General features: G+C 44.3%; 1 protein-coding gene across 1 annotated transcript; it reads right to left on the bottom strand.

Annotated features, from left to right (window-relative positions):
• Nucleotides 1–243: 243 nt before the first annotated feature.
• On the bottom strand, nucleotides 244–14,834 carry LOC147664983 (ultraviolet-sensitive opsin-like). Its single transcript, XM_086949844.1, has 5 exons — nucleotides 14,466–14,834; nucleotides 8,545–8,713; nucleotides 5,732–5,897; nucleotides 1,511–1,750; nucleotides 244–1,181 (listed from the first exon to the last, which is right to left on the bottom strand). The coding sequence occupies exons 1-5, from the start codon at nucleotides 14,809–14,811 to the stop codon at nucleotides 1,059–1,061; spliced, it is 1,044 nt and encodes a 347-aa protein (XP_086805970.1). The 5' UTR covers nucleotides 14,812–14,834; the 3' UTR covers nucleotides 244–1,058.
• Between the last annotated feature and the right edge of the window lie 3,241 nt (nucleotides 14,835–18,075).

Genomic DNA, 18,075 nt, shown 5'->3' with positions numbered 1-18,075 from the left:
CCAATGAAAGTTACGCATGTACGTGCACGCGCTGTAGCGCCATATTACAGTCAACTTGTTTTTCCAGCCTGGTAAAATGAGAAACTCGCAAAAGGTTGAGTCAGAAGAGCAGGTACGCTATATAAATGGGAATCACAACATAACATAAAATAACTTAACCCGCATTCATAATAACCAGTACAACAAGGAGAAATAATAGCTCAACACATAATGTTAGCAGTTGTGGCTGCTTAATTTGCTTTATTGTCCAAGCTACACCAATGCTAACGTTTCTATCCAAGTCATACAAGTTTAATCTACAATTCTTTTCAGATCATTAGGTTTAAAAATATATGTTTGTGCTTGCAGGGCATTTTTTTCACAAATGACAGTGGTTTAAAAATTTGAAAATCCGGGATTTATGTCACTTGATAATTTGTTTTCCGATAATTCAAATAAATGGCGTAATTGCTGTGAGTTACGGAGTTTAACATGAAGCCTATAAAATGTTTGACTCTGTATATAGTATAAAAAGTACTTTATTGCCAATCTATGTTAACGACCAGTAATGACATCCCTGTATTCCGGTGATATTTACAAACTTTCAAGACACTGTTACCCAGAGAAAGAGAGAGAGAAACTGACATTATGTAGTGTCAGGATACACATATACCTGCAATAGGTTCAAAGAGTTTATTTCCCAGTGCTGCACTGAGAAATGTTGTAAATTTACAGAAATTGAATCTATGAGGTTTTGCACCCATGTTGGTAAGCGATTAGGATAATAAAGTAGGCAGAAAATGGGGGACATTAGGATTCACATTGGTTACCAACTTCTGCATCCCTCTGCTCAAGTTAGCACCTCAGTTCCTTGGCTAGTTCCATGCAATGTGCGCAGACCAATGAAACGCACAGCAGTGCACGATGATCCAGCTAGAGCCGGTGATTTAGAGCTGCCTGCCAGCTGTGGAGTCGGTGGGCCTGATGTTTGACAAGCAGCATCTCTCGCTGACCTTGTACCCTGATGGCAGTCCACTCTCCTGGGTGGATCAGCGGTGGTGAGGTCATGAGGTCTGGTCTTAGTTAGGGCTGACCTGGCTACTGGAGACGGATGAAACTTCGGTTTTGTTGCTGGAACTAGATACATCGGACTCGTCTGTTATAGGTGTCCCGCACACAGTTTCCATGATGCAAGCACGAAACTAAACACAAGATAAATAAATATTTCATTTGCATCTACATTTGCTCCGAAGACAGTCTCAAAAGCTCTGGTATAGTGGCTTACAACATGGAAGACGTTTTTAGGTCTGATTAAAGGACCTGGGGCTGAATACTTTTTACAAACATATAAATATAAGGGAGCTATTATAACTGCTGAATTTCAATGGTATGTGATGTGGGCCTCCACCAAAAAAAAGATTGAAGAGTTTAGCATGTACCCATTGAAAGAGAAAGCAGTAAATGGAACAACTCCTACAACTTCACTATTATCCTGTCTCAACTCTTCCCTTAGCCTAGGTCTGGCTCTTACCTGTTTGTTCATGAATGAGTAAATGATGGGGTTGTACACACAGGCGCTCTTGGAGAAGAAGGCGGGGATGGTGACGAGCCGCAGATCCAACCCATGGTTACGATTGTTCACCATGTACATGGCCATGGCCGCATAAGGAACATAGCACAGGCAGAACGACACCACCATGACGACCACCATGCGCGTCACTTCGCGCTCTGCCTTCTGGGTGGTGGCAGACTCTTGCTGCTGGGCAGCCACCTGCAGGAAATCAGAAGGTATTCAGGACCAACTGAGCCCATGCAATGCCTAGCCACTTCATTCATTGGACAGTGAGGTCCTAACAAGATCTACACTTTTTGTAAAACTACATCACCACTGTGCTCTTCTTCCTTCTCACAGTCCACCCGCCTCCCACCCAGAAACCTTTACACAGAGTGAAGCAATGAAAAACGTATTTATAACCCACTTATTCCCAGAGATGTGCTCGAGACCTTCCCCCCCACAATCCTTATTGACAATTTCCTGTCTTCTCTGAGATTGGGATTGGATGTTGAAAGAGCTCCTACTGGGCTTCGGCTTTCATCAGAGGTACTGTGATGATTTCCCACCATCTCTTCCAAGCGGGGCAGCACTGCAGAGTATATGGTCTGTTCTCTGGGACCCCAGCAGTCAACTGACACATGTTTAGCATGTAGAGGTTGTCGAAGTGACATCACTCGCTATTCAGCAAGCTAAGAGTTGACCGCTTGTCCCGCTCTTAATCCCTGAACAGTCTCCTTTTCACTGCTGAGAGGATATGCCAAGGCAAGGATTCTAAAGCTTTGTTTCCTTTCTGTTTCTCCTGCTATATTAATGACCCCTGAGAGAACAATTACTAACTGGAATCCATGCTTGAGGGAGGAAATAGACTCACCTGTTAAAATGCAGAATCAGGTGGAGAGTTGCGGTACAAAAGGGGGGGTGATGGACGGAGCACTTGAATCAATCAAACACTCACACCCAGTCAAAAGATCTGGGTTTAATCCATCACCGTTCTTTAGCCCACTCTGCCACCCCAGTTCAGACATGGCTATATGCAAATCAGTCTGACCCTGTGCCTCATGGGAACAGTCCAGCTCGAACTGCCAAGCCATGTCTTCCCTGGACCGGAAACAAGCTTCCGAGGACCGGTTTCTGGCATTGCAGCCGTCTTCAGCCCGGCTTGCTTGAATCCAGTGGCAAAGTGAGCAAGGGACTCACGTCAGAGCATACCCTGCCACACTTATGGCGGCCAAAAGCGGTACAAAAGGGGGTGGTGATGGACGGAGCACTTGAATCAATCAAACACTCACACCCAGTCAAAAGATCTGGGTTTAATCCATCACCGTTCTTTAGCCCACTCTGCCTCCCCAGTTCAGACATGGCTATATGCAAATCAGTCTGACCCTGTGCCTCATGAGAACAGTCCAGCCCGAACTGCCAAGCCATGTCTTCCCTGGACAGGAAACAAGCTTCCGAGGACCACTCAGGTGGAGATTTGGGCAGAGAGGCAAGTGTTTAGTTCTTTAAACTGTTAGAGGGGTAGTAATAATCAACCACTTGTAGAGCGTGCAACTGCTTCAGAGAAGCATCTCGGCACGCAGAAGGATCGTAACCTGGTGGCGGAGAATTAGTGAGAAACTTAATGGAAAATAAACTTTTTTAACTTCTTCCTGAACACAGATATCATCGGGGCCTTGCGGAAGGCTAGAAGAAACCTATTCCAAAATGTTGAAGCTAGAAAAGATCTGCCACCCAGTCTAGCCTTATGTAGTTTGGGACTTGTAGTACCAGGTCCATACGCTTAGCAACACTGCTTTTCATATTATGCAATGTGGCACTGAGACTAACTGGCATCCAAAGTGTACAAACCACCCAGGCTGGTAAATTAAGTTGGGTGTTTCCTCAAGTGCAGGACCTGACCATGTGTGTTCTGAGATGTTCATGGAGACTTATCATCCGCTCTGGACGCCGTTTGCATCGTGTTACATTTTTTGCAGGCTAGTTTTGCTGTAGTGGTGTCATTTCCAACTCTCTAGATTAAGTGGACAGCCATGAAAGCATTCAGGAAATCGTGGTACAGAAGTGGTTCTGAAACATGAGGTGCTAGTGACTCATCTTTTAAGTCCTTTTAGGATTGTTCGCCCACAAAGAAGGCCACAAGTACTGGCTTTGGGTTTGTCTCTTATTCAGTTTATCATCAAATTCATCCCTTTGAAGCATTAGAGAATGTGGATGTTTATTTCCTGATGATAAAAGTTGTTTTTCTGGTTGTACTACCATCGGCTATGAGGTTGGGAGATCTGGAATCTATTTTTTGTAAAGAGATGGTACAGATGTTCAACAATATGCATTGGTTTTGCGTTCAGATGCGGCGCTCAGGCCCAAAGTTCTTTTAAGGTGTCACTGTGCACATGAGACAGTGTCACCAGCCTTTTTATCTCTACTCATTGGCTGAAGAAAAAAAGCTTCTTTGTTTGGATGTACCCAGGACCGTGTTGCCCCACTCAAAGATTGATTGATTGATTGGCAGTGGTTTTGTGCATACACATCTCAAGTATAGAGGTGGGAATAACTGACGTAATGCTCTCTGGCGTAATTGCTGCATAATGACTCATAATTATGTGTAATTAAGCGAGAAGCTTAATCCAGCATTTAGCTCTTTTTTCTTGGTGCAAAATGCACCCTTGCATCCAAAATGGCCCAGCAGATGCAAGTTTGCTCTAAATAGCACTAAATGCTACATGACACGAACACCAATAGCCAGCTGTCGCTCACTCTCTCTAGGTTTGTTATTCCTGTGCTGCTTGGTTAGGATTTTTGCCCCAAGTTAGTCTTAATTACTCAAGCTGGCGTAATCTCGTAATTTCGAAAAATTCACATTACAAGAGTAATGCGTAATTACTGAAATTAACATTTCGCCCATGCAGGCTCAAGTGCCTTCTTGCCACTGGTAATACACTCATGACTAACAACCAAAAAACATTGAGAGCAACAAAAGCACCTGAAAGTCCAAAGAAACAAAAAAGCGTGTGAAAGAGCAATCAAAATAGATGGATGCCTTGAGGTACCACCTAAAGTCAAAGTACTCCTGAAACCTTGTTTTTGACTGGTAGGCTAAATCTGAAGGGAATAGTTAGTTTATGGAAGGCAGATCACCTCTGTGACTTCGGCATGTGATGGCCGTCGAGAAAGACCTCAGTCATGTCACTGTCATAATGAACTATTTCCTCTCAAGCCGAAATTTGTGTTACAAAAGAAGTGTACTGAATGTCAAACGGGGGCATCCCAATATCTTTGGCTGAAATCTAGCGATCCATCTGGTAGAAGGCTGCATAGCTGCAACCTAGGCAACACTACATACTTTTGTTCTGCGTTACTGACTTATGGTATAGAATGTCTCAGCATTAGAGCTTGTTTTTTTATTCATTGTGCAGGATCACTAAGTAAACTGTTTTTTTTTTTTAAGAGTACATGTTTGGTTTGCAGCAGCCTCTTCTGGTTGTTGTGTGGGTTTGGTTTACAGGGTCTTTGTGACACCTCATAGCACCGCCCCACTGCTAGAACGCAGCAGACTGAAGAAAAATAAAATGACAAGAAAACTATTTCATTGTCATTTTATTTTTCACTTCCATTTGGGAGTCTAGTGCGTGAATAGGCCGCATTGCCACAGTGTTAGCCGTATGGGAAGGAGGAGTGTTAGGCACTGACGGCCGGGCAAACCGACATGCGCACTTGGATATCTCCAGGCTGTTTCTTGGACATATCAGCAGTGCTCAGGGGCACAGGCTCCCAGTCCCTGCTGGAGAGCAAAACCAGCCCACTGTGCCCAATCCCAGCGCTTCTCTCATGCTAGGAGTAATAGCATGAGAGAAACATTGGCATTGCGTGGTGTCTGGGAGTCTGTGCTCATGGGAATTACAGTGCCGGGCCGGGAGCAGAGGAGCAGCACTTGCAGGAGCACAAGATCATGGCGGCTGGCAGGGTAAGCCTCTATTGTTATTCTTTTTTTTTTTACAGAGTCCTTCTTGCCAGGATTTGAACTTGTGACTCTGAGGTTACACTGGTTCTCTGACCAAATACTATAAACAATACCATATAGGGGAAATTAACTACACGACAGTCACCCAAGTATAAACATGTTCCTTTCCCACACGTGTGTTCTCTTGGTTCCAGATTACAGCATACACTTCCCAATAGATCCACGGGGTGCGTACTCACAGCTCGAAGGGCTCCCAGGAGTTGAGAGTAGCAGAAGCAGATGAGAGAGAGCGGTATGATGAAGCAGAAGATGAAGAGGAACCAGGTGTAGGTCTCACTGTTGTACTTGGTTCCTACTGTGTACCAGTCTGGGCCGCAGGAGCACTGGAGGCCTTCTGGGATGTAGCTGAAAAAGAAACCCAGACAGAGCAAGCATTCAAGGATGGTACTCTACCCTCTGGTTAGGGCGATAACAGTGGTAACAGCATCTGTAGAGGAAGTTTACTGCTGTTATTCACTCCACAATTATGAGCCAAATGTAGGGCACATGGCTAAGAGAAATTAACAGCTATTAACGCCCAGCTGCATCTGGTCAATAAGGCTATTAACATTCGTCATCCTGCTCTCACCAAACACTGGCGAATAAGCATGCCTGCTGCCCCCGTTTCCTTAAACTGCCCCTGAAGTTCAGACAAACAGTAGTTAGTGTCAGCATTCTACGCACTTTGATTGGCTGAGAGACTTTTTGACTAAAGTAGAAGGTGCTAATAGGAATAATTGCCCAACAGTCATTGGAAATGTTCTAAAGCCGAAGGTCCGTGAGTTACAAATGAACTACTATCAACCTGACAGTGCAACAGAGAAAACAAGAACCTATCACCACAAACGATACCCCCGTCTTTGAAAACCTCAGTCACATTGGCTCATCTTTTGGCTGCTGGTAGAGAGGGCACCAGTATTGTCTGCACCAGCTGTGGTATGTGGGCAACTAATAATAGGATTGTGTGCGGCATATGCCCTCCATGGGTCATTCCCGTGTGCCAGTGACGTTTGATCTCTTGGGGGCAGTATGTTCTGCATTTGCCCCAGAGTCTGCCCTCAACACACAGAGAATAGGATTTTCCTATGGGTCTGAGACCAGTCTGTAGAGCCAGAAGTTTCTCCATCTCTGACAGGCGCCCCATCGGAAAATGCTCCCAACATGAATATGGGGGGGCAGAAAGAAATGATGGAACCCCTACCTCAGCATTAACGTAAGTCAAGGGGTCTCGGTGATTCCTAAAACAAGGCTCTACCTCCCAAACCACACCTGAATGAGAAGCTCTGCTACAATATATTGCGCTGGAAAGGGGACAGCTTGTAGTTTGTTTTAGTTCATGAGATGCAGAGTTCTTCTGTAACAAACATTAGACAGTCCTATTGACAGCCCTACCTACACCAATGCAAGGTGCTCCCCTTTAGCCAAGACGCGTTCCTACTGAGGTGTTGAAATGGATGAGGGGGCTGCACACCCAAGATGAAAGGAGGGGAGGGTGTGTTGCACACCCAGCTGCAAAGCAATGAAGCGCAGTGCAGTTTGGGACATGGGAAACAATGTTTCAAGCGGCGTAGGTGGATAGAGGTCTGCTACAGCAGGGTGGATCACTGCAAGCGTGGCATGGAAGGCCGGGTATGTTAGAGACATGGGTGGGCCGTGTGTTGGGGCAGCAAGTGGAGCAGGGCAGGTTGTGTGTTGAACAACCGCAGTAGTGGTTGCAGTAGGCTGTAGAGTAGGAAGAGCAGTGCCAAGGGAGAGAAAGTCCAAATGCGAGTGAGATTGCAGCCAGGGCCTGGTGGGCACTGTATTGTTACTGGGGCATCCAATGGATTTATACTAAGGATTTTCTGAAATCTATAAGCAACCAGTGTTCTGTGACTTTTTTCTTGCGATGATTGCTGCGCTCCACACTTTCTGAGAACACGGTATGCCCAAAGTCCATTCTAAGCCAGCTGCTTAGTTTGACCCATGACTGCTGAGGAAGTTCTTCAGCCGACCTCTTTCTTCATTGTTACCTCTTAGTAGCATTGTACTGCTTGAACTTTACTTGCCACTTGTATTCTGTACACTTAGTTCATCAGTAATTCTTTCATCGAGTGTCCCACCCTCTGTTCATGCTTCATGGGGTTACATATGTTTATCCTCTTGTCAGACCTAGTGAAAAGAACTGGGCGAGGGAGCTATGTTGGGCACAGAATTTAAGCTTCCTTTGAAATATAGCCTAAAACTCTTGTCATTTCCTTCAATGTGCATCCATCCATTACTTTACTCTTCCAACTCCTGAGCTGGTCAGCTGTCCTTGCTGGAGCGGTGAACTAATAGTAGGCTAAGTGTGCACAGATTGTTTGCTTTATTCTAGCGTCATCAAAAGTACCTAATATAGCACTATCATCTCATGCAAATTTTGTTGTTTCCTTCTACAGCCACGAATCCTCAAATTGCATGCTATCTCAAAAGTCATCATCTAATTCCTAAAATCTGACATTAAAAAATGCCCTTTACTTTAAAACTTTTGATTGTAACATCATTTTGCTTCAAATGGTCATCTCCCCCTTTCATCCTCTGCATGCCTTCTATCTGAACACAACCTTTCCTAAATCGTATGCATGTTTGCCTTAATCTCTATTAATGTACTTCTGCAAATTGCCAACAACTCATTTAAAAGGTCAAAACCTATCCTTTGAAAGTCATAACCCTGCAATCCAGTAATACCTAATCTTCTCTAGCTCATCTTTTAATGCCACCAATCCTTCTGCATGAACTCACACAAACCCACTCGCCCCGCTAATGCTCACACCTAACTCCTCTTAATTTAATCTACCACAAAGAAATTGGAGAAAATGCAGGGAATGGTTTGCCTGAGTGCTTAAGACTAATCCTAGTAATCAACAAGACCAACAACACTGGACTAACCACTAATTCAACATATTCAGCACTTGATATAGCACAGAACAATGATAGACTGAGTCATTCCAACTGATGGAAAGCCCTGAGCTTTCTCCGGAGAGTTTCTTACCGACTCCAGCCAACTAGAGGCCCAATGGAAACGCTAAACCCAATGAGCCAAGTGGTAAGCACAATCATCAAGGCGTGCTTGGAGGAGAAGCGGAAGTTCCCCATGGGCTTGCAGATGACGATGTAGCGTTCAATAGCAAGGAAGGCCAGAGACCATCCTGTGACCAGACCTGGGGAGGAATAAAAACAGGCATGTTTGTGGAGGAGAAGACAATACGTCTGACATCACCATCAGTCCCCGCAAGAAACTACTGTTTTAGTTACTGCTCCATGGACATAATTAGCATCTTACCAGTATTCCATACCAAAATCAAGAGGTGTTCTTCCAGTCCGAAGTTGATATCACAATGCATAGCATCAACACATAAGATCATTTCAAAAAAGCTATTTAGCGTACCATAAAAAACATCCCCCCACAGGGAACATCCAGAAATCACCAAAATGAAATTATAACCGATGTCAGCTGCAGAAAGGTGTATAAAGGCAGGGAAGAAGGAATAGGTACATTGAGAGGTTTCTTATGCGCTGTAAAATGTATCCTCACAGTATGATGGGCAATAGTGTTAAAGCTAGACTGTAAAACCCTGTGTCCTATCTCTGTTACACTCAGTGAAGAGGGACAGGTTACAGGCTTGATGGGCAATGACTCGTACACAGTTTGCGATGGGGATAGAGGGCCTGATTAAGATCTTGGTGGACGGGTTACTCCGTCACAACGGTGACGGATATCCTGTCTGCTGAAATATAAATCCCATTTTATTCTATGTGATTTATATTTTGCCGGACAGGATATCCGTCGTGATGCAGTAACCTGTCCGCCAAGACCTAAGCCCAGAGTCCATGGATTGTGTCCTTAAGCCTCAGTAGTTACACCATAGTACGAGGACAGGCTTGATGGGCTATGACTCCCTCATTGTCTGTTTTCCATCTTGTACTGTAGGAAGATTTCATGGATCAAGTCCTTATGTCATTGTTAAACTCCATCATAAGAGACAGACTTAAAGGTCTAGGATTCTCTTGTGCTTCTTGTATGGTGAGTGGTGGAATCATACTTCATCTGCTTTGTCCTACGTCTTTGTTAAACCACATGATAAGAGACAGACTTAAAGGTCCAGGACTCTCTTGTGTTTTTTTGTATGGTGTGCAGTGGAAGTGGACCACATGGTGGAGACAGGCATTATGGCCCAAGTCCTTTATACTTGTTACTCCATATAATGAAGGACAGATATGACAGCACATGCTTCCAACATTCATCTTTTACAGCGTGAGGAGTAGGCAGACTTAATGGCCTTAGCCCTCCATTGCCTTTTTTACACCTTGCACTGGGAAGATACTTTATGGATCTTTAGTGTATCATCCACAGTGTTGTGGGTAGGCAGACACAACAAGCCATGATCCCATTCTGCTGTAGACTAGATAAACCACATCTGCCTTGAACTTCTTTGTACCACTTTAGAGCAGGCAGGGATGGATAGCTTGTTAATCCGCGTTTTTTGCTTTTGATAAAATGTTTTTTTTTATCGATTAAGGCAACAACAGAAACAAAGAAAAACTATTGTTTCAGAGCTTGAGCATACATAGTAAACATATGGAGCTAGTGAAATGTGTTACATGATAGAAATTTCTCTGAGGCAAGTCTGAAAGGTATCAGTAAAGATGAGATGACAGAACTCAGAGGAGGAGGTAGAGGTGGACGGTTGTTGGGCTCCAGAGCCCCATCGTGTAGAGATATAGAAGCTCTGTGCACAACCCAGTGCATTATTTTATAGTTAACTATTATTTTATTGAGCCAAATTTAATAAACCAATGGCCTCATTTAGTATTCAAAGGGAACCTAAACTTCAGTTTCTGGAGGAAGCTGAATATGGAGCTGAATCCATCTGCCGAATTTACTCTAAAATAATATTTCTGTGGTGGTAGAAATTCAGCCTATGGATTGCACTCTGTATTTAGAGGATCTTCCAGAAACGGATGAGTTTCACTTTTCTCCAGGCTATAAATGATGCCCTAAATGCTGTCTGTGCTGTCGGGGCAAGCTTGAATTTGGATTCATTCTGTCTGCAAACTTTAAATTTCTGATGAACGTTGAGCGTGCATTAGGGTTGTGTAGATTGTTTTGCCACAACCCACTTTATTACTCCAGGATTTATATTCTGTGGTGTTGCTTGCAGTGACCACTTGTCCTTGTTTTATGTCTACTGGCTGCAGTCTATGGCAGGTTTTCTTTGCCTGCTTTGAGGTGTATCCCTGCTTTTCTATGCACTTTTTATATCTGCCTTGGCAAATTCTCCATTGTGCGTGGATCACCACTCTAGGCTTCGTTGGATACATTCTGTTCGCTGTGTTTAGGTTTGTTTGCAGTAGTTGTGACGTGGGTATCTGGCACAGGTGTGGTGTATTAGCATCCATGGGCTGTCTGAGCTCCATAGCTGTTTTTTCTGAGCTGCTTGGAGTATACATTGTCGCGCGTATGTCGCCTGGTCAAATGTATATTTCTGGGAGGCTCCAGAACCGGACCCATAGAGCTGACCTGGCTATGGTGGCTTGGTTAGCACATGATGGCATAAACGTGTTGGGTGTTCAGGCAGGTCATATTCTATAAAGTGAGGTGGAGCCTCATGAGATAGCTTTGTTTAGGTGATATAGGCGTACAAGTGTAGCACTGAGCGTGGTAAGTGGCCATATGGGGGATTCTGATGTGGGTCTTTTTATGTGTGCATGCAGGGTACGTGAGGGTTGCTGGCATCAGGCAAGGGTATGATAGCAAGGGGTCGGTGGAGAATTCTGCTGAGAGTGGCAGCTTGTCTGTGCATTTGTACTGTGATGGGTTGGAAGAAAGTGAGGTGGCTTGCTGGAGGGGTGGGTGTGCACCTTGCTGGAGGTATGCCTGTGCACCTAAGTGGCTGCATGAATGGTGCTCCCTGACACACTCATTGAAGCAGTACCTAGGCCATCGCTAGGTACACCAGGTCAGGTGTGCATTTACTGCTAAGTTCAGCATCCTAGAGACCAAACTTTGCCTAGGTTTCCATTCCATTCTTAGGTTTCAGCTTTGTGGTGGTTGGGGTTTCACGCTATCTCTAGAGTTATGTTTGGACTTTGGGCCACTTTCTAATCTCTGTTTAGACGTGCATTATTTTTAGTCTCATTACAAGTGTTATTTGTTGAATTCTAACCAGATGTAACACTTTGGGCCTACACTGTTTATCACCTCAGGAGTAGCACCAGTGAGTGATTGTGACAGAATCAAATGTTGTTTTAGAGTTTATTGTAGTTCTCCCTTCCTTCAAGTTTAGGTAGGTCCGCTATCTAGTATATCTTTTTTGGGTGTTTTGTGTTTTTTCGGCTTTAGGCTTTCTGGTGCCTCGGTGCTGCCTACGTCTTGTAAGATCATCCTTGAATGTTAAGTACGTCATTCCCATGTTGTTGTCTGGGCGCCATTTCAGCACCAAACTCTGCCACCAGATCTTTCTCTTCCGGTGCTTAATGTTGATATTTCCTCTGTCGGTTTCTTGCTTTGTTCTTCTGCTTTTATCTTTCCTCCTCTTGAGATGGATTCCTGGTGCTAGAGGTTTCCAAATGCCTTACTCTGTCACACAAAAAGGGGTTCGAGGGAGAAGGGGAAGGCCAACACAACCTTAAGTATATTTCTGTTTCTAGAACATTATAGTGTACACTGCCAAAACCTCTTAGATCTATGGCGAGTGCATAGTTACAGACACACCAATGATTGGAGGGGATCCCCATTACATCCCCTTTTACATCCAGAAGGACCTCAGAAACATACAATGGTGGCGGTTACCAGGTAGATATGTATGTGTCCTATATGCCTTTACCAGGAACACATGTCTCGAAGTCTTCTTTACACAAGCATGCATCTGCGCAACCTCTGCGTACAATATGCTTCGATTCCTCTTAGTGCTCATATGTGCTGGAAGTAGGGGTATTGTGGGTGCTGCAGCATCCCCAAAGTAACCTTGCTGGAGTTCAGAAGGTGAATGAGTATTAAAGATGACTTTAAATGTTGTTTTATCTCGTCACGTTTGCTATTTGTCAAATGCCAGCCTAGTCTTTTGACACATTGCTGCTAATTCTTTTAACTTGGAGACTGGTGTTTACTTCTCTTTCTCTTACTGCAACGTAAGGATTTTCTAAAGTTAACAATCTTTCTGGTGTGAAAGGAAAGGCTACATAGGATGTTGTTTTCTTCAAATGCAACACAAAGTAAATAACTATAAATTAAACTGTACAAATATGTGAAAATAAATAAACTGTTAGGAAAGCACAAAAGAGGTGCTTTTTTCCTAATTCCGACGTGTGTTTTAATAGGATCAAAAAAAATCAAGAGACACTACTTGGGAATGCACAAATGACAAATATTCACCGAAACCCAATTTCCACACATTACCGTTTGTGCGCTAAATAGCTTTATCAGTAAAACAGTATGTCTGTGCAAAATTTGGGCTAATTTCAATGGAAAAAGTGGTGTCTGTAAATGACAGTTTGCTATCACACCATGCTTTAGTAATATGTTTGTGACAGTGTGCTCCTAAATGCAACATCAGCTACATAATTCACCAATATCACTCTCCTGCTGAAAGGGCGTGGCTCATTTGTGACAGGGGTTCTTTTGATGCTTAATTTTTCAGATTACCTATGAGTTCAGTGAGGTAACATTTATGGTAGCACGGTAACACCCCCAATTTGAAAAGTGTTCCAGCACCAATGAAAGCGCTGGAGAAATACAACTACAATACCCCGCAATATGTGACTCCAAGCCCTCCTGGGAGCCTCACGGGTGACTTCGAACACTTCAGCCACGCGCTCTGCCAGCCGTGCATGCGCGCATCGGTCTGCAAACACCCGCACGAGGTGCAGGGAATGCTACAGAGCCACACTTCCGGCAGCAGCTCGTGCTGAACAAACCCCAGCATCACACGCACAGCCTCCTCTGTTACACCGATAGCAGACAGGGACCCCGATTGATCCCCGTGGTGCTAGAACCTGCCTCTGACATTATCCTCCCGTTGTAAACTCGGAACCAACAGGAAAGTAACCGGAACCCAGTCGTCAGACAGACTCCGTGTCCTCCGCTGCCAGACAGACTCACTGGGCCATGAGCCCTTTCAGTACACCCTTCTGTCAGGTCGACTGAATGCACCACGAGTCCTTCCTGTCTCACTGTGCTGTCAGTCTCAGCGAACCACGGGTCCTTCCTGTCTCACCCTCCTGCCAGTCTCACTGACCATTTTTCCCTTTGTGTCGCTCCCGCCCATCGATGCTCTCTGTTGCATCCTACTACCAGACTCAATGGACCACAAAACCCTGCTGTCTCTCCATGCATTGAAGAAGAGACTCACTGGGCCTCAAGTCATCTCTGTTTGACCTGCAGTCAGGCAGATTCAGTGGACCATGAGTATCTTCTATCAATGGGCGCTTTACTTCCACTCTTGTACCATGTGGTGGGGCACGCACTCAATGGACCATTAATCTTTTCTGTGTCATGCACATTATGATCGGCTGCGAGTCCGTTCGGCGCCTGCTGCACAATAATATTGCAAAGGTTTTGATTACCTTTGCAATACATTTTTAGCGTGAACTTCCCAGAGCAGCCCTCTCTCCCACATTTGCACCATGAGGTGTATACAGGCGCTTGCTCCGTTGTACAATGGACCAGGAAGAGACTTGATGAACCATAAGCCCTTCTCATCTCCGTTACACTACTCTCTAGGCTGAAGCATTGGCCTGTGGCCACAGAACCCGTCAGGGTCAACTACACATGGAACCCCCTGCTGCACCATGATCTAATGTGGAGAGAGCCAGAAGAAGCATCTCAGGACCCACTCCATACCGGCAAACTCCACACAACACATTAATAAAATATGAAAAAACGGCCAAACCAGCCGGTGTAGATCTCATCACCTGAAACTGATCCCAGGAATGCCTCCAGCTCGCAGATGAACTTCCCAAAGACGAAGTAGCCCTGAGAGCTGGCTACGAAGACGGTGAAGACCGAGAAGATGCAGAAGGTGAAGCCAGCCAGCGAGACATTGACCAGGATATAGTTGAGCGGCTGCCTTAGCTTCTTGTACTTCACAGTGACGATGAGGACAATGGCGTTGAGGGGGGTACCAACGAAGAAGACAAAGCCCATGAAGGCGGTCTGGAAGTAAAAGGTCCATGCTGGGGCAATGTGATACTGAGGTCCATCCCATGGACCGACCTTGGAAATGTTCTTAAAAAGGTAGAACTCATCGTCCCCCACCATCCTTCCTCCTTGCCCTAACTCTGCTCCTTGTAACCCTGGTGGGTGTTTTTTTACCCCTGTTATATAGAGTTCCTTAATGGAAAGCTCATTAAATGCTCACTGCAGGATCAGGCATTAATTTTGCGTTTGGATGGACAAAGTTTTGGATTAGAAGCTCCTTAAACCTCTGCCTTCTGTCTCTTAAAGTACTTTAAGAAGGTAATCTTTCTTAGTACACAAGTTAAAAGATTAATGCTCCGCTCTCAGGTAATCGACGAGAAAGCAGACAGAGCAGATTAAAGATAGTGCTATGGAGCTGGAAGCCTGAAAGGGAGTGTTAGGTTTCGCTTCCAAATTTTACACACACACACACATACATATATATATATATATATATATATATATATATATATATATATATATATATATATATATATATTCACTGAAAAAACCATAGGTTTTAGGCCATATATAGTTAGGGATTAGCATTTACAAAACCTTAATTTACTCGCACAAAACCATTGAAATTCGCATATATAGTTAGATGCAATAACTATATATCGCGCACCCGCAATCCACTGCTGATGATGTCACATATTACATCATTCATGACATGGTCAGTGACATCACTGATGACATCACTGATGACATCATCCAGTGACTGTATGTTTCTGTAAAGTTAAAATATGTCTTACATATTGAAGAATGAGTGGATGTATAAGTGTCTGGATGAAGGATTTAGTAGGTGCATGACTGATTGTATGAGGGAATGATTAAATGTGTCTCACTGAGTGCATGGGTTAGTGACTAAACTGTCTTAATTTGTGCATCATTATTTCTGCAGTTCTGTAAACTGCTACATGTGTTGATCAGTAGCTATATGAGTAACTATATGGGTTATTGATTGGTTGCCCAAATATTTGTATGGGAGAGTGAGTGTGTGTGTGGGGGTGGCTGGGAGGTGTGTGACTCTGTGCATAGATGTGTGAGCAGTTGATTCACTAGATGTATGGGTTCAAAAGTGCATGTGGAAACAGCTGTATGGGCGGTTGACTGTCTGAATGAGTGTATTGGTGAGTGATTGGATTTCTCAGTGCTACATATCAAAGTAAGTACATATGTAAAACACAGTACATGTAAGAGTTGATATATATATAAATAACTGTGCATAAGAGCCAGTGAATTTGTGAGTGGCTGTATGGATCATTGTGAACTTGTATCAGTGATTGTATAAAGAGTAAATATGTGTTAGTATATGTTTGATTAAGTAAGGTGTGTATAACTGTATAGTTGAGGAAATGGAGGTGTGATTGATTCTTTGCATGACTGACTAGGTGTGTGAGTAACTCCATGGATGAGTGACAGTCTGTTTACACTGATTGTATCTAAGGTTATATTAGAGTCTGAAGAGGTTCATCGTATTATCACATGAATGATATCATCAGTGATGTGATCAGTAATGTCAAATGAGATGTTATCAGTGATTTCATCAGTGATGTCATTTGAGATGTCATCAGTGATGTCATTTGAGATGTCATCAGTGATGTCATTTGAGATGTCATCAGTGATGTCACTGACCATGTCATGAATGATGTAATATGTGACATCATCAGCAGTGGATTGCGGGTGCGCGATATATAGTTATTGCATCTAACTATATATGCGAATTTCAATGGTTTTGTGCGAGTAAATTTAGGTTTTGTAAATGCTAATCCCTAACTATATATGGCCTAAAACCTATGGTTTTTTCAGTGAATTTCAATGGTTTTTTAATAGCAAATATCAAAAGCTGTCAAATGTCAAGTACGTGATAGGTAAAAACATTTTCGTGTTTATGCACGCTGATGTGCTTTGAACGCTGCCCCCCCCTCTTTTCTCTTAGTAGTACTCTCTCTTTGCAGATAGTGAAGGGTAGTTAACGCAGGCCTTTGCCCCCGTTGTAATCCGTCGTGCCTGCTTGTCTCTCCATTTGATTGATTGTTATCCAAGCATTTACTGTTTTAGAATTGATTCTCTTTGGTTCATTCTCTATTTACAAACAAGCAGAGAGTCGCAATACTCTGTTTAATCTTTGCAGGTAGTGAAAAATCGTGTAAAAAAACAAAAGTAATCGAGTAAAATCAGTAGGCCACTAATGGGATGTCTTTTTGACCTCGCTAAAATAGAAACATTAGGAACAACCCTTCATGAGAAATACGAAACTAGTGAGATGAACTGAGCTCCACACCATGATGGCTGCAAGACAGCTCGGCTCCGCCACCCACCCCGCCCAAAATAACGATAAACTCTATGCAAATATTATAAATATATACAACACACCAGCAAAGTAACAGGGTAAAACATTTTATGAAATAACTATTTACATAACTATTTTATACTTTTTGTTGCCTGATCCGGCTAGCTCAATCGATCGAGCATGAAACTCATGCACTCTGATAGCAAGCATTGCTGCTGATGCTATGCAGACAAAAACTGGTTTTCAGTTTGTACATTCTTCAAGATTTTTCCATCCAAGGCTGGTTGAGAGTTTGTAGAACGATGGCTTCAGATTTTCAACATACGGTGTGGTGGCGCGGACTGGGAGGGGGCGCTTGGCTCCTGCCCTCTCCCCAAGTCGTGTTGCCCTGGTGTGGCCTAAGATCGCCCCCGACATAGGCGGCCGGCTCCCGGGGTCCGGCGGAACTTTTTGCCTTTTGATGACTCTTCCATTCTGGACCTTGTCCCACAATCCGTTTGACCTGAAGACACGCGGTAGTGGGGCGCCCCTTTACCGTTTCAGTTGCCATTCCGCCCGCTTTTGCTACACTGTGCCTCTTCCGCCATTCAGCTGTTTACCACCCGCTTTTGCGACTACAGCGTCTCGCTCACCATGTAGTTGAGTTGCTCCCGCTCTTCCGATGCAGCGATAGGCGGTTGCCACAGGACTCTCAAAATGGCGGCCGGCTCTTCAGATTTGGGCGTGGTCCACTAAAATGGCCCTGGGACACCTTGGAACTCGGACGCTTGTCTGCTAGGTCTTGGGCCCCATTCTCGAAAGCGTCCCCTCAGCCTTGAAGATTCTACAAAAGTCTTGGGGGCCCCCGACTCCCGCAGGCTTCTGGTGGGGAGCGGCTGCCATGATTGCTCGTGGAATGGCCACGACTGAGCTACGAGATGGTGACGCTCTCATGCTGACGCCAGCTTCAGTCTGAAACATCCAGAAACACTGTAGACTACCAATTCCATCAGTTCCGGTAGCGCCCCAACGTGACCCGGTAGAGAAGAACTTGCCCTCCCCTCTTTGAC

Source organism: Lissotriton vulgaris, unplaced genomic scaffold, assembly GCF_964263255.1.
Source record: "Lissotriton vulgaris unplaced genomic scaffold, aLisVul1.2 SCAFFOLD_391, whole genome shotgun sequence".
NCBI classification, from domain to species: domain Eukaryota; kingdom Metazoa; phylum Chordata; class Amphibia; order Caudata; family Salamandridae; genus Lissotriton; species Lissotriton vulgaris.
The sequence above is the reverse complement of the archived record's forward strand: the minus strand, read 5'-3'. Positions and strand labels throughout refer to the sequence as shown.

Coding starts and splice junctions, on each gene's coding strand:
- LOC147664983 (XM_086949844.1), bottom strand. CDS start 14,811: ATGGTGGGGGACGATGAGTTCTACCTTTTTAAGAACATTTCCAAGGTC. Junction 5,898..8,544: donor CCTCTAGTTGGCTGGAGTCG/GTAAGAAACTCT, acceptor TTTCTTTTTCAG/CTACATCCCAGAAGGCCTCC. Junction 1,751..5,731: donor TCCTGGGAGCCCTTCGAGCT/GTGAGTACGCAC, acceptor GATTTCCTGCAG/GTGGCTGCCCAGCAGCAAGA.